Source organism: Syzygium oleosum, unplaced genomic scaffold (assembly GCF_021117445.2).
Source record: "Syzygium oleosum isolate NSW1041296 unplaced genomic scaffold, Sole_v2.1 Sole_v2.27, whole genome shotgun sequence".
NCBI classification, from domain to species: domain Eukaryota; kingdom Viridiplantae; phylum Streptophyta; class Magnoliopsida; order Myrtales; family Myrtaceae; genus Syzygium; species Syzygium oleosum.
Window position 1 is genome coordinate 187598 of NW_026607511.1, and position 17532 is coordinate 205129.

The 17532-nt window shown below is 39.6% G+C and overlaps 1 protein-coding gene across 4 annotated transcripts in view; it reads right to left on the bottom strand.

Moving 5' to 3' along the window:
- The window catches only part of LOC115665015 (putative receptor-like protein kinase At3g47110), a 55861-nt gene that overhangs the window by 27503 nt on the left and 10826 nt on the right, over positions 1-17532 (bottom strand). Inside the window, exon 1 of one of the 4 annotated variants that reach the window (XM_056303338.1) lies at positions 9001-11889. The exons of 2 other annotated variants lie outside the window; for them this stretch is intronic. In XM_056303338.1, coding sequence (XP_056159313.1) covers positions 9001-11689 — 2689 coding nt within the window. In that variant the 5' untranslated portion in view covers positions 11690-11889. Of the gene's footprint in view, positions 1-9000; positions 11892-17532 lie in introns of those variants that run through there. One more of the 4 variants, XM_056303339.1, reaches the window with a different exon arrangement.

Sequence of the window (17532 nt, forward strand, 5' to 3'; positions counted from 1 at the left end):
AATGTATCTATAAATTGGATAATGAATCACAATCAGATATGGTTTATTTGAATCCTACAAAGTGGGACCAAGAGCCATGCATGAAAATGTATGAGTCCATTATATCTTGGTTTTGAAGTCTACGGTGGACACCTGGATAGTTAATTGGTTTAAATGATTCATTTAAGTTGGCTAATCTGTTTGGGTCTCCTTGTTGTGGTGGAGACAAGCAAGAGAATGGAGAGAAGAAAAAGGAAAAACAATAGAAAGAAGCGGACAGAGGAAAGAGAGACAAACTGATAAGAAGATTTTGGGGTAACTATGGTTATGAAGCTAAAATTTGTCATGTTTGTGCAGCAAGTTGATACTTTTGGTTTGAGGAAATTGAAGAATAAATTGGTACGAAGAGTTAGGACATCAATTGCGGTAAGAATTAACAAGTCCTAGCTAGATTCAAGCTCGTTTTCATGGAGAATTGCTTGTTAATATTATGTTCATGTCTCCTATTTTGGTTCAAGATAAGTTGTTCACAATCATCTTCACAAAATGTTCGAAAAATTATTTCCTCGCGACAAATACAATATATCATATTTTGAAAAGTCACATTTAATACGAATGAGACCTAAAATATAATATTTCTTGAGTTCAATTTGCTTCACCGGTATAATCACTTTCTCATGGGATGCTCTTGATTTACATGTGGATCCTGACTAATCTATATGCATCAATCCATCACTAAAGAAATATATCAGATTCTATGTAAGTTCATTTGGTAGAAAGAGAGAGCTCAGTGTATATAAGTAGCGGAGAGTGTTCAGTTTTTGTTTCTTCAATAAGAGAGAAGAGGACTGAGAGATATCGATCTGATTTAAGGAAAAAAATATTGAAGTCTCACAAGTGAAATGTTGATTGATCGAGTTTATGGATTTTAATGTAAGTCGTCGAAACCCTCTTTATTATTTCTAAATCACATATTATGTTCTATATGTAAACTTAAATAGTTATATTAATATGTATTCGTCATGTGTGATATTGAATATCAATATGAATGGCTTATACAATATGCACTGAATAGGAACTGATGATTGTGTAGGTGAGAACTAAGGAGGGGTGAGAACCATTTGGGTGGGCCAGCCTCAACGCTTTTTTGGCTTGTCTCGAATTCCCAGGCTTGATCTGTATGCCTGGCTTGAGTTTAATAGAAAGGCTCGAACTATACTAGATCGGGCTAGTCCGAGCAAATTTAGGCATAGCCCGATTTTTCTATTTTTTAAATTGAAAATAGATCAATATTATATTTTGGGTCTCAGAAGTTGCTTTTTTTTACATGTTTATTTTTTTAACTTATTTATGGCTTTGTTAAAGTGTTTGAATATTAATAATGTATTATCTATTATTTATTTTTATAACTTATTTATGGCTTTATTATTATTATATTTTATATTATAGTATAGTATTTTGTTTTTAAAAAGTGGTTTGGGAAAGTCCAGGTCATTTTAGGCCAAAAATGGCTCGGACTAGCCCAAAGAAAAAAATAAGGGGGAGCCTGAAATCTAGGCTCGGGCTATTTGGGCTTGAAAACTCGGGCCGGTCTAGTCTAGGCCAAACTAGGTTTTTCAGCTTTCGGTCTATTTTTCTCACTCATGAAACTGAGAGAAACAAGGGACAAAGTGCTACACCATGAAAGCCAGCTCTTGAACATTGTAAGGACAAAATATTACATGGTGGAAGCCACCTCTTGAACCCTTAGGGGCTACCTCTAGAATCTTTCAAGTGTGATCACCTATGTATATCGGTGGGCTTGGGCGTCTGGTATTCATCTTTGAATATATTTGTGTGATTTACTATTATTAGCATTTCCGATTGCTAGAAGAGGTGGTCAATTAATTCCTCAATTGGGGATTTGTGTAACAGCCCGAATTTCGATGTAGTTCCGGGATCAAAAAAATTGACAATATTTCGCATTTCATTTTAGTAAGTCTCGCCCAGAGCTGATCACTCTCGGGATATTAACCAATAGGGTATGGCTAATTAGAAAGCGGTACGTGGACCAAGGATCCGATCGCGAAGCGGACACCGATCACGAGAAATGATGAGAAAATATTATAAATCAATGTGGATCGATCTTAGGAAAAGTAACGGATTTGGTTTGGCCAAGACCAACGATGTACAATCGGATCGCAAGTGATTCTGCATGACCGAGAGTGCACGTGGCCAACCAATCCTGAACTTAAACCGGACGATCGTGACCTCTGGGATTGGTGATAATTTCTCATTCTCTCAATAATCAGGACCATCATGACTTGGATAATCCTAGGTCGATACGCGTAACCTCTAGACAGCCGCCCGTTAGTGAGAGATCCTGAAATTGGAAATCGAGCGAGTTTTAGTCACGAAATTGGACCCGGACTTTGATACCGATTTTCGAAGGCTTAAGAGACTATTTTTTGGAATCTGACATCATATCACGCTGGCCACACACGTTTGGAGTTAGTACGAGTAAAAATTGGAATTTCGGTCAGGGGGTGAAAAATTACGATTTTACCCCTCGGGACGCCAGCATTGCTTTTCGAGGCCAAATGAGGTTATTTTTCGAGGCCGACACCATTTTTGGGTGGCCACGCATACCAAGAGTCGTTATGGCCAAAAATTAGAATTTCGACAAAAATTAAAAAAATAATATTATTTTATTCCTAGAACTTGGCAGCCGATTTTCGAGGGCTTAAAGGGCTGTTTTCGCCATTCCGACGCCATATTATGTTGGCCACACACATCTGGGGTTGATACGTGCGAAAATTGGAATTTCGCCCCGGGACCGGAAAAATGACCATTTTTCCCCTGGGCTATTTTCGGGTCCGAATTTTTGGGAAAGTATTTGGGACAGTTAAAGATAATTATCAGCTGCATTATTGGCCCCATTTACCCTTTTGCCCCTCAATTTTTGGATAGGGTTAGATTAGAACCGTAGGATTAGGGGTATTTTGGTCAAAACCGCCTGGATCGGCGACACGTGTCGCCCCTAGGCTACTTTATTTGACCAGTGACCTTCCCTCTCTCTCCTCCCAGCCCCATTCGGCCAGCAGCTCCCCCGGAACAGCCCTCCCTCTCCCATTTTTCTCTCATTTTCTCTCTTGGTTTGGCTTGCCTGGAGCTCGCCGCCGGCCACTGCAGCCTCCGTCGACCGCCGTGCCCCCGTCGACCCCCACAGCCCCCAACCTTAGCCTTGCCCCTGTCCGACCCTTTCTCTCTCTGTTTCCCTCTCTTTCTCCCTCTTTTTCTCTCTTTCCTGTCCAGCAAATAGGGCCGCCGGAGCTCCGATCGCCGTTCCGTCGACACCCAGCCGTCCAGCCACGCTGTACGACGCCAACCGTACCCGTCCCGTACGGTCTGGGGTACTGTGGCACTTAGTACGGTGCGCCGTCGTACGGCCGTCGCGCCGGCCACCGTTCCCCTTTGTCCGCACGGTTGTCCGTACGCGGGGATGCTGCTTGCCGCCGTCCGTACGATCCTTTGTTCACGCCGCTCCGTATGCCGTCGCCGGGAATTCCGCCGCCGGTTTCACTGTTCATCCGTGATCGGCCACCGTTCCCCGTCGTCGTGACCTTGGATTAGGTGAGTAAAATTCCTAAACCCGGATTAGGACTGATAGTGCATTTTTCTGGACTGATTTAGGTATTATCAGTGTATAATTCGGACTGGATTGAGGACGGATTAGTGGAAATAAAATCTGAGGAATTTAGTGGGATTATTATGGACAATTATTGGGCCCGAATTGAGGAAATATCGGCTGTCCATATTTTTAAGGAATGTACCGGATTATAATCGACAGCAAGAATTATTAGCTAAATGGCCGGGATTACCCAGAATGATTGGCTGTTGATTGATTGATGATCAATTGTGTTTAATTGCGAAATGCTATATTGCGTGCTTGTGTGGCTGAATCGTGCGGAGTGTGATTGGCCAATTGATGGCTTGAATTGTGTATTTGGAATTTGGCCGCACGGTATTAATAGGCCAAGTAAGCACGTGGCTTGTGAATTAGGCACCGTGGAATGACTTTGATTGAACTGTGTGCCTGTGCCTATGTTATGCGGATGCTCAATTGCATTTCATGGCACGCATTATGAATGCCGAGAATGAGGCTTGTGATGAAATTGTGTGAGACTGCGTGCCTGTTATGAGCATGTGATCACCTAAAATACCCTGATGCGTGTTACGCGGGGTTCAGATAATAATGGGTTGTGTGATCACCTAAGGGCCTTCGGGTCGTGACCTTCGGGTCGATGCCGTCCTCATGCACTTTGAAGCGGGACGATGCCCGGTACGTCCGGAAGACGACCATCCTCATGCACTTTGAAGCGGGCTGCGGTTCGTAAGGAGATCGGTGTTGCGCCTCATGCACTTTGAAGCGAGGCTAGAGACACCGGGCCGATCGGTTGCTGCGCCTCATGCACTTTGAAGGTGCTAGACGCACCGGGCCGTGAATGTTGTTGACTCGAGTCGTAATAAATAATAAATTGGGCGATTGCCCAGTGTGCGATGGGGGCCAGTGGGCCGGAAATATACGTGACATGTCGACGACATTTGCATGCATGAACATGCATGGACTGGCATGCGAGTGTGTGAGACTCGGTGCATGAGCATGTGATTGGCGTACGTGTGATAATGTGTGCCACGTACGTGCCGTGATTATTATATATTGAACTGCCTAACCTGCAGGGTCAGAGAATTATTTGATTGTTGTTGCATTATGGTTTCAAATATTTATTTCCGGTCAGGAGATTGCATGCTAGCCTAGCCTAAGTTTAGGGGTTGAACTCACTGAGATTCGTCTCACGGTTGTGTAAACCGAAACATTTCAGACCCCAACCGTAGAATGCCGAGGTCACCACCTCTTTCTGGGATATCGCATCGCATTCGGCGGTCGTTGAGCATGCACCCGTGGAGACGGAGCAGCGGATATGGAGTCGGAGGAGCAATCGGATGAATCCTCGGAATCCTCGATCCCGGCCGGGATCCCTAAGAGCACCCTAGCCACTTACCCTTTTGACCCGGTGGTGTTGACTGTTTGTACCGCTCGCTTTTGTTGTTTGATGGGTATTGTAAAAAGGTTTTCTATAGTAATGTAAGTATGTACCTATTTTCCTGCGTGATCGTGTTTATTGCTTGGCTATCCTTGGCTCGTATTTTATAATTGTCGTGGTTGTTTATTTAATCGCTTCCGCTTGTGCTTGTTTCTACGTTGGGCGTTGGGTCGGCGACTTTTCGGGACGTCACACTGCAATCGACCAAGGTAGGGATGTTAGCGCTTCGTAGGGTACGGGCCGTGACAATTTGCTTATTCATAATTGGGGCTGACTCACTAAATGTTTGCAAGCTAGAATTGTAATATCCTGAAATTTGACATCTAGTGACATGTCGACGTCCATTTGACACATTATGCATTGTAATAACATGAATATATTTAGCGATTTGGGATAAGATGAATTGATTTCATGGTTACACTCTGTAGATATAATGTTTAGCAAACATTTGGAAAATAACTCATATTTTAATAAATGCACAATAGATAAAAGTGTATCTATAAATGGAAAAATGAAATACCAGTTTTATATGGTTTCTTTGATACCCGGGAAGTGGCCGACCAAGAGCCATGCATGAAAATGTATTAGTCCATTATATCATATCTCGGTTTTGAAGTCTACGGTGGACACCTCGATGGTTAATTGGATTTAATGACTCATTAAGGTGGCTAATCTATTTGGGTCTCCTTGTTGTGGCGGAGACAAGCAAGAGAAGGGAGAGAGAAGAAAAAGGAAAAACAATAGAAAAAGGGGACACAGGAAAGAGAGACTAACTGAGAAGAAGATTTTGGGGTTTCCGTGGTTATGAAGCTAAATTTTGTCATGTTTGTGAAGCAAGTTGATGCTTTTGGTATTAGGAAATTGAAGAATAGATTGGTATGAAGAGTTAGGACATCAATCGCCGTAAGAATTAACAAGTCCTAGCTTGATTCAAGCTCGTTGTCACGGAGAATTGCTTGTCAATATTGTGCTGGAAATAAAGGTGTGGGCTGCTGAGTTGTATCATGAAGAACTTGACACAATTTCTTCCATTGGAAGGCTAGGTTATATAATGGTGGGACGTGCTACTCAAGTTATGTCGCAAGTGTGTACAAAATTGAGAGCTATCTCTTCAATGACATGACAATGAAAAAACAAATGAAAGGAAGGAAAGAGACTTGTATAAATAGGCGTTTGCTGTTATGATTCTGCTGTTATTTACAAAAAAAAAAAGGTGCAGTATACAAAATTTTATCTCATCCTATATAAATCCTTTTTTTTTAATAATCTATTCGGCTAAATAGTGCGGACCACCAAATGCAGGCTATGGGAATGAATGAAATGATAATTTCAGTTGGTCTACAAAACTCTCATTATATCCCCTTAAATCTCTCATACATGCTAAATTCGAATTAAATATTTCTAACAATGTACAATATTTTTTTCTTTTCAATTTTTTAGTTTTTTATTTGATAAAGTTCAGAGCTGCTTTTTAAATTTTTTTGCCATCATATTTTTAATTCGGTAATTTTTCTTTTTTAGATTTTACTCAACTAACATATACTCTTATAATCTAAGTTTAAGCATCCTTTGCAAAATTGACTGCCCATTTTATATTTTTTTGGTGTAGGGTCCATTAGAGTCCAATACCCACCATATATTTTTCCTTGAATTACATGTTCAACAATTTTTGTCGGTTCTATGGAGTCCGTGGATTCCCTTGCTCTCGTCGCACCCGCCTAACCATCCTGAAATCGCATTTACACACTACTATTTAACATCATAAGCTTCATGAGTGATATAGTTTGATATTGAGTCTTGACCAACTCGACAATCTCTCAGAATTATTAACCCACTATTTAAATTATCTAAACAAAACGGCAACATGCCATTAAATTCCCGATAATGAATTGATCACATAGTTTGGGTAACTAGGCAATGCATTGATCATATGCTATACAGTGGCACCAGAAATGAAGAGAACCGTTGAGAGAGCAAATTCATCAAATTTCACATTGTTACATGGTGGAAATAGGGATACTATAACTCAGCACATCCACTTTGTATGATATATATATATATATATATATATATATATATATCGATGTAAATAAACAAATATGGATAATAGGTATGGGCTAGGTAAATTATTTAGAGATACATCCAAGTCATTCTACTAGTGAGAGAGTTCCAAAATACAACGACAAAATGACTTTGCTACATACTTGTACTCCTCTGTTTGGTTTCGTAATTCGCCTTGATCATATATAATTCCTTGATCGCCTCAGTCACATCCATCCGGTCTCGAGGTGATTCCATCGAGCATGAGACTCCAACTTCTAATACGGAAGTTGTGCAATCTCTAATCTTGATCTCCTGTTGTTGATCACCAGCTTCACTAAAAAGCCTCCGGTCTACGATATCCTTCGCTCGCTCCGGAAGAGCCATCCGGACAAAGCTATGAAGGTTCAAATGGAGCCCAAAGGCCTCTTCAGTGGGACTCTTTCCGGTGAACATCTCCAACAATAAAATGCCATAACTGTAAGCATCCCCAAGTGTGGAAACCTTGTGTCCCATGCATACTCTAGAAATTTTATTAAGACATTAGAGAGGGATATGCACTATACTTTAATCTTATAAATAATTGTATGGAAATTCACATGGGATTTTGTTTTTCAAAAGAGTTTGTTGGATTTTAGTCGGAAAGCATCAACCATAGAGAAATGAGATTTTAGGATATTGGAGGTCATCAAATTACAAAGTGCACCAAAGATCAGTGATAGCATATGGACTTTTCTATCTCAAAAAACTATTTAAGTGCGCCAAAAAATTGCGACATGTTTCCTAAACAAATTGACTAAACGTAAGTGTGAAAACAAGGAAATTATTTAATGAACTTAGTATATATATTAAATCAAATTTGAATCATCAGATTTGATGGATATGGCAGACGGATTTATATTTGACTATATTTTGTGTTAATATGCTCTAGGCTTGACTATTTCTTGAAATTTTGTGAGAGTGAAAGTTAAATAGAGGCCATCGTCTTTTGACTTGAATGTCATGTCATCTAAACATACTTTTCAAATATTAGACATACTTTGACTATATTTGACTATATTTTGTGTTAATATCCTCTAGGCTTGACTATTTCTTGAAATTTTGTGAGAGTGAAAGTTAAATAGAGGCCATCGTCTTTTGACTTGAATGTCATGTCATCTAAACATACTTTTCAAGTTAACCGGAAACAGTCCACGGTAATGAGTCAATAACTTACTGTCCAGACATCAAGTCAAGGCATAATACGAAAGAATCACAAGTTCTCATCAATTTATCATATTGAAATCGATTCTATGACAATATTAGACACAGTCCAATTTCACAATATGAACATAATATGAGATAAAATACAAGTTACAGAAAGAAAATGCGAATACGAAATGATACGATACACATAATCGGTTGTTTAGTGACAGGGATTCACAAGTTTTCATCCAAAATATTTCCATTTATTAATCAAAATTGCGTTGCTATATTCTCATGTTGATTTAAAATATGATTACGACATGATAGGATTATTCTTTTTGTACACAAAGCTATGAATGTTCTTTTTTTGCAAAAGATTATTAATAGGAGAAAGGGTATGAGAAAGACCTCTCAGAGCATACAAAGGCCGACATCACATAAAGGATTATGGTTTATTCAACACTTTTAACATTCTCTCTTACATTGCTTACAAGCCAGGTCCGAACCGAAAACTAATCAAGACAAGATGACAGATTCAAACAACAGAAAATATATGTTGCCTCACGAGAATTTTATTCATATTAGAATCTCTCTTTCCTTCCTTGAACTTTGTCACCACTTGTCACTTATTTTACCATAAAACAATGTATCCTCAAGATAGACTTTGAAATGTGAAGCCAATGAAGAAGCATGAGAGAATTTGTTTGCTTACCAGGAGGCACGTAACCAATGGATCCTTTGACTGCTGTTGAAGCTGAACTACCTTGGTTCTGAGCCCCTGCAGCTTCGACAGACAACGTGGAAATGATTTTTGCAAGCCCAAAATCTCCAACTCGAGCCACCATGTCATTGTCCAGAAGCACATTACTCGGCTTTAGATCTCCATGGACGATTGCTGGAAAACAACCTGTGTGGAGATATTCGACTGCGGTAGCTATGTCAATGGCAATGTTTAACCTCTGCACTAGTCTCAAATTTCTTGATTTGCCGCGCTCATCATCTCGTCCTATGGTCCCAAGGTGCAGCCACTCCTCCAAGCTCCCATTAGCCATGAACTCGTATATAAGAGCTTTGAAGTCATTGCCATGAAAGTCGACGCTCGAACAGACGCTTAGTATCTTCACGAGGTTTCGGTGTCTAATGGTTCCTAGAGTTCGACATTCTGAGACAAAGCTCCTTGAAGCACCTCTTTGCGTTAAATTGAGCACCTTCACTGCCATGGTGGCACTGCCGTCAAGAATCCCTTTATAAACCGTGCCATATCTCCCTTTACCAATCAAATTGGTCTCAGAGAATCTATCAGTAGCTCTCAGAAGTACTTCATAAGAAATCCTCAAGAATTGGTGCTCGAAGGATAATGAAGTGGAGGCATTGGTTGTCGTCTGCTTCTTTTTGCGGTAGAAGATAGACAGACAAAGGAGCAACAAAGCTAAACATAACAAACTGCCAGCTGCCACAGATATTAGTATTGCCTTGGTTGAAGAAGACTTCTTAGAGCTTGGTGATTTGCAAAGAGGAAGGTTTAGACCCGAAACACCTCCACAGAGTTCTCTATTTCCAGAAATCGATACAGCACTTGCATTAAGAAAAACTCCGCCCTCCGGAACTTGTCCTTCTAGTTCATTGAAGGACAAATTCATGTACTTGAGAGATGAAAGCTCTGCGAGAAAGCTCGGGATTGGACCAAAAAAATTATTACTGGAAAGATCCAGCTCTTCTAGACCCCGTAATGGGCGCAAAGCTTGGGGGATTTGACCATGAAAAGAATTAGCTTCCAAGCGAAGCCGTTCCAATCTCAAGCACCCCCCGATGGAGGCCGGAAGTAAGCCGGTCAATCTATTGTAAGACAGATCTAATTCGGCGAGATTCATTAAAGATCCAACTTGCAATGGAAGAGATCCACTTAAATTATTATGCGCTAAACTTAAGAGGATCGACAAGGAAGAAAGCCCCATGATTTCAACTGGAACCGAGCCAATTAGGTTATTGTTCGAAAGATTGAGCTCGATTAGTTGCTTGCAGTTGCCAAGACTTTGCGGTATGTAGCCTTGGAAATTGTTGGAGTCAAGGCGAAGGAGAAATAACGACGTCATGTTACCAATCGAAGACGGTATCTCTCCAGTAAACATGTTTCTGGCCAAATCAAGTTGCTGCAAGCTGTAAAGTGCTCCAATGGAATCGGGAAGGCGATCGGTTAGAAAATTATCCTCTAAATCCAGCGTAGACATGTTGAAGAGATTTCCGAGGGCTGAAGGAATAGTTCCTTGAATCTGATTGTTTGCCATATAAATTCGCTTAATGCTGGTGGAGAGATTGGAGATGGATGTCGGCAATGATCCGTGTATCAAGTTCGATTCCACAGAGAGAATTTCTAAGTTGGAACAATTAGCTAAAGAAGAAATAAAAGTTAAGTCATCCTGCAACTGGTTAGAACCCAACACAATAAAGACGATGCCCTTTAGCCTTCCCAGATTTTTCGGTATTGGCCCATGGAAACCGTTGTGGTTAAGGTAGACTTTTTCAAGGCCGGTGGCATTCGTCAACGAAGACGGAATCGTCCCGGTGAGCAAGTTATGGTCGGCATAAAGGCGATAGAGAGAAGGAAGAGTGGTACTGATATCAGAGGGCAAGCTTCCCCGCAACTGGTTATAATTAAACTCGAAGTAAGAAATACCGGAGATGTTAAAAATCCTTGGTGGAATCTCACCGGTTAGTCTGTTCAATGATAATAGGAAAACTTCCAACCTCTCGAGTTTGGACAATTCCTCAGGCATTTCTCCGTACAACGCATTTTGTGCCAGGGAGAGCACTTGTAGCAGCGAGAGATTTCCGATTGATGGAGGAATAGGACCTACGAGACTGTTCTTAGACAAGCCCAAGCCTACAAGCCTTGGTAAAGAACCAAGATTGGAATGAATTGCCCCCACAAGTTGGTTATCTATGAGATTCAGGATCTCGAGGTTCGAGCAGCGGGAAAGATTGGAAGGTATTGGCCCACCAAATGAGTTATTACTAAGATCGAGATCACGGAGCCGAAGCAAGTTGCCGATCTGTGGTGGGATTTCACCACGGAAGCTATTGTTCTGTAAAACCATAACCCTCAAGAAAGAGAGGTTACCCACGTGAGGAGATAAAAAGCCTCCCAAGCCCTGTGATCTCAGGAATAGGGAGGTGACCCTCCCAGCATGCCTTTTGCTGCACAAAACACCTTGCCACTCACAGTGATTGGTAGAATCATTCCAAGAGCTCAAGACATCAAATGGATCTTCGTCTATAGCGTTTCTGAAGGACGCTAACGCGAGCCGATCCGTTTGGTTTTGCGAGCAAGCGCCGGGGCTAGGGATTGAGCTCCACCACCACAAGAGGGCAAAGTTGAGCATAAGAAACAGTAGTTTCCCCATCTCCACCAGTGACCCACTTTCAGTCTTAGCTGCATTTAACACCTCATTCCTGCGCACAATTCAATTATTGACCGAAGATCTAGACTTATCCAAACTTTATGTGGTCCTTAATCTTACATCGCCTATCTTGCAGATCCATGGACGTACCCTGCAGTTTCAAAGAACGTAAACTCTACGCTTTGAAGCCCATGAAACAATAGAAATTATACGGTGTAAAGTGTGGCAACATAAACGAATATTGTTATTAATATTTTAAACACACTAAGCCTATTTTATAAATTTCGTAAGATAAATAATGTGGCATATTGTAATTACAATATCAACTTAGTATCTTATATTTGGAGCAAAATATAATTACAATGGAGAGAATAGCTTTTGAAAGTGAGATCCGAACATCGAGAAGCTTTTTCTGTCTCACTTTTAAATACGCTGTTGAGAGAACCAGTCATTTTCCTTGAAAATGATTTTCCACCAAAAATCATTTTCCTTGATAGAAGCGATATTAATTCCCCTTTCCTGGTCAGATTCCGATATATTCTCACTCTCTCTGTCTCTCTCTCCCTCCCTCCTCTTGTCGTAACATTATTTTGTGTCTGTTTTTCTTTTTCCTTTTCATGTTTAATCTTGAGCGCATGCAGCGAGTACGGTAGGGTAGCATTGATGATTTTTTCTAGGTAAACTATTGTTTAACTCTACTTATGTAGAGCACTCCGTCAGAATTAGCATTAGTTTGGAATGAATATAATTAAATCCTAATAAGTCGTAATTTTGGCTCTCGTAGGTTGTATATTTTAATCACTTAAAAATGCATAATATATATAAATCGTTTGTTCAATATTTAATTGTTTCTCCGCCGATACATCCAAAATCAATGAACTAAATGAAGTATCATTTTAAACAAGGGACAAAGCCACAAAAAATCCCAAACTATGTTCACTATGCCATATTTATTTTAAAAAAATTTTCGATGCTACCAAAAATCCCAAATTTGTACCTTGTGTGACATATTTATCCTCCGTCAAGGTTCTTTTAATGAGCACTATTTAAAATCTACCTACATGAATGCTGAAAAACAAACGTTGTTGATGACGCCCATGTGGCTTTCGTGAAATAAAAATAATGTTATTTTGGCTGAAAAATCATTTGACGAAACCTTAGCAGAGAGTAAATTTATCACGTAGGTATAAGTTTGGGATTTAACACCACCGTCCTATGCACAATTCAAGTATTAACTGGTTTCACTAAGGGAAGTACCGTAGACTTATCCGAATTTTATGTGGTCCTCAAAAGAACGTACACTCTACGCTTTGAAGCCCATGAAACAATAGAAATTATTGGGTGCAAAGTGTGGCAGTATAAACAAAAATTGTTATTAATATTTTTAACACACCAAGACTATTTTATAAAATTTGTAAGATAAATGATGTGGCATATTGTTATTAATTATTACGTATGGCTTACTGTGCACTTATTTTCTGCCATTGATTTTGTGTGTTAAGATAAATGTATTACGAAGCCGAAAGGTCCATATGAAGGACAAATCGGTGCCTCATATTCCACGAAGTCCATGCAGACGAAGACTGAACACTGAACAAATTGGTGCCTCATATTCCATATCAATTACGTGAGGACTGGGAAGTCAATGGAGACGAAGACCGAACATTCCATCAAGTGCGTCATGTAAGCAGACGACGATAACCCAACCAAAAAAAAAAAAAAAACGAAGAGACAAGTCTTTTAGTACCCCGTCAATTACGGGAGCATCAACAAGTTCATGGAATTCGCAGGCTCGTTAGAGGCCGAAATAGAGGTCCAGGGCGGTTCAAGATGAGCCCGCATTTTATCTTCATATAAAAAATAGATCAATTATTAGATTTTTCGCCTCAAGTATCACTTTTTTATACGTTTATTCTTTAACTTATTTATGACTTTATCAAAGTACTTTGAGTATGCATAAGGGGGAGCTCGAAATCTTGGCCTCGGCCTGTATGGACCTGAAAATTTGGGCCGTCCGATCTGGGTTGATTCGGGCTTTCGATCTCTTTTGCTCACCCCTAAAACTAAGTGTCACGTGGGACAGTGTTACATTTCTCTTGAACCTTAAAGGGGCAAAGAGATGCATAGTGAGAACCACCTCTCGAACTGATGGGAGCCATCTTTAATATCCTTCAAGTGTGAACACCTAGGTATGTCGGTGGGATTGGCTATATGGTTTGCATCATCAAATATCATGTGTGATTTACTACTACTAGCATTTATAATCCTAAGAAGAGGTGGGCAATTACTTGTTTAGTCGATAATTTGCTTACTCAACATTGAGGTTAACTCACTAATAGTGTTTGCAGGTTGAAATTTTGACACCTAGTGACATATCGACGTCCATACGAAACATTACGAGGATGTGATAATAAGGAATATTTACGCGATTTGGGGTAAGATGGATTGATTTCGTGGTTGCACCATATAGATATAGTTTAGTAGACATTTGGAAAGTACCTCGTATTTACGTAAATTACGTAAATGCCCAAGAAATAAACGTGAACCCATCAATTGAATAATGAAATGACAATTTTTCTCTCCTCAAGACTGAAGACTGAACAGATTGGAGACGAAGACTGAACATTCCATCGAATGTGTCATGTAATGTAAGCTGACGACGATTACCCAAATAAAACGAAGAAAGAGAAGTCAAGTAATACCCCGTCAACTACGTAAGGATTGACAAGTCCGTGGAATTTCCAGTCCCGATCTACGGGCTCGGTCCGACGTTAAATAAAAAAGCTTGGACCGAACTACACTGGGCCGGTCCAGACGTTGCTCGCTTGTTTTGTTTTGTTTTTTTAAATTAAGATAGATTAGTTATTATATTGTTGGCCTCAATAATCATTTTTGTATATATACTTATAATTTATATATATATTTAGAATATAGTTCGATCCAGTCCAGGCCATTTTGGGTGTAAGAGGAAAAAAAAGGGGAGACGGATATCTTGGCCCGGGCCTATTCGGTTATGTCCAAACCGTGCCGGTCTAGCTTTTTGGGCTTTGAGTTTTTTTTGCTTCCACCTTAGATTAAGTGTTGAGTGGAACAAAGTATTAGATAGTGAGAGTCACCTGTTGAACTTTGTAAGAGCAAAATAATACATGGTGGAAACACCAATCTATCTTGTGGGAGCCACCTCTAGAATCTTTCAAGTGTGACCACCCGGGTATATCGGTGAGATTGGCCATACGGTATGCATCATCAAATATCATATGTGTGATTTATTATGATTAGTATTTATGATCCCCAAAAGTGGTGGTCAATCACTTGTTCGGTCCATAATTTGCTTCCTCAACATCGAGGCTAACTCAAAAATAGTGTTTGTACACTAAAATTATAATATTTTGAATTTTAACACCTGGTGATATGTTGACGTCCATTCGAGACATTACAAGGTTGCGATAATAGGAAATATTTACAAGATTTGGGATAATATGGATTGATTTTGTGGTTGCACCATGTAGGAATAATGTCTAGGGATGATTGGTTTCCAGTCCAGTCCGGTTCCACCTTGGAACCGAGAACCGGGGATCGGACCGGACCGGTGATCCCTTCTGGTTCCGGTCCAGTCCAATGGAACCGATCACTTTTTTTTCCCACTACTTAATGCCATCTCTTCGTGTTCCCCACTACCTTTTTAGAAAAAGACATGAGTTAAAGGACCCTAACTATGTGCTCATATATCTTTTACAAAAAAACAAAAATTAAAAAGAAAATTTATAAATTGCAGATCAAAAAATAATAAACTAAACCCACCAATCATTGAGAGATAAGGATTATTTTGCAACCTTGAATGATCAAACATCAGTAATGATTCTAAAATTGAAAAGACGAACCAAAAAACGTACTTCAGTTAGAATTTAATTCATATTTTGCTAAAATTTTTTGAAGAAATAAAAAATATATATATCTAGTTGGTCCAGTCCGGTTCCCTTTGGAATCGGGAACTGGATCACCCGGACATCGGTTCCACTTTTAAGAACCGAGAACCGGACCAACACTCCTGAGAACCGGACCAAATCGGCCGGTCCGGTTTGGTCCGGGTGACTCCGGATTTGGACGGTCTGTTTTACACACTCCTAATAATGTCTAGTGAACATTTGGAATGTACCTCAATTATACGTAAATTACGTACTGCCCAAGAAATAAAGTGTGTCTATTAACTGAATAATGAAATACCACTTTTATTTGGTTTCTTTAAATCCTAGAAAGTGGCCGACCAAGGGCCATGCATGAAAATGTATTAGTCCATTATATCTTGGTTTTAAGTCTATGGTGGACACTGGGATTGTTAATTGGATATAGTGACTCATTAAGGTGGCTAATCTATTTGGTTCTCCTTGTTGTGGTGGAGACGAGCAATACAAGGGGAGAGAACAAAAAAAGGAAAACGAAATAGAAAGAACTGACAAGGAAAGAGGAACAAACTGGGAAGAAGATTTCCATGGTTACGATGAAACTAAATTTTGTCATGTTTGTGCAGCAAGTTGATGCTTTTGGTACGAGGAAATTGAAGAATAAATCGGTATGAAGAGTTAGGACATCAATCGCGGGAAGAATAAACAAGTCCTAGCTGGATTCAAGCTCGTTTTCATGGAGAACTGCTTGTCAATATTGTGCTGGATATAGAGGTTGCGGGCTGCTGAGTTGGATCGTGAAGAACTTGACTCAATTTCTTCCTTTGGAAGGGTTGGTTGTAATGGTGGTAAGTGCTATCAAGTGATGTCGCAAGCGTGTATGAATGTATAGAAAATTGATTTGATTTCTGGATCAAACACACTAAGACTGTTTTATAAATTTGGTATAATAAGTGACGTGACATATTGTTATTAATTGTCGAATATGGCTTGTTGTTCATTTATAATATGCCGTGTGGCTTGGTATATAAATATTAATTGATAACGTAGCATTGTCTAATAGGAACATCTTTAAAAGGTCCATACAATGATGGAACTTGTTCCGTGAATTAAACAAAGTGGTTTTCCTCCATCATAACCTATTGACTTCATTAAGCAGTGATGGACTTGCTTAGTCTATTAATACCCCGTCAATTACGTGAGGATTAATAAGTCCATCATTCCATCAAATGCGTAATCATTGTGTCTCCTCTCAAATTATGCCCAGTCGCCACGCTATTTTAGTAGCTATTAAATAGTATTTCATGAATGTCCCCAATTTTAGTTTAAGGATAAATCGTTCACAATCATGAGGTTTTGGACGCCTCTTACTTATTAGCTTAGTCAGGAATAACTTTTGTGATTAGTGGACACATGGCTCATGGGATGCTCTTGATATACATGTGGCTCATCAGTCATCACTAAACAATGCATCAATCAACTGCGAAAGAGATTTATCAGATTCTGTATGAGTGTATAGATTAAAAGCAGTAGAGTATTCACTCTGTGTTTGGACAGATTCAGGCCTAATCCAGTTTTTTTTAAATAAAAAAAGGTTAAATATTATATTTTAGGTCTCGAAATCGCTTTTTTATATGTTTATTTTTTAAACTAATTTATGGCTTTATTGAAGTGTTTAATGTATTTTCTATTACTAATTATTATATCTATATTTATAACATAGTATTTTATTTTTAAAAAAATGGTTTGGGCCTGTCCGGGTCACTTCAAGTCCAATATGGCCCCGACCAACCCAAGGAAAATATAAGGGGGAGCCTGAAATCTGGGCCCAAAAACTTAAGCCCATCTAGTCTAGGTTGATATGGGTTCCGAGCTTTTCGGCCTTGTTTGCTCACCCCTGAATTTAAAAGGAATCATGGGACAAAGTGCTACATCATAGGAGCC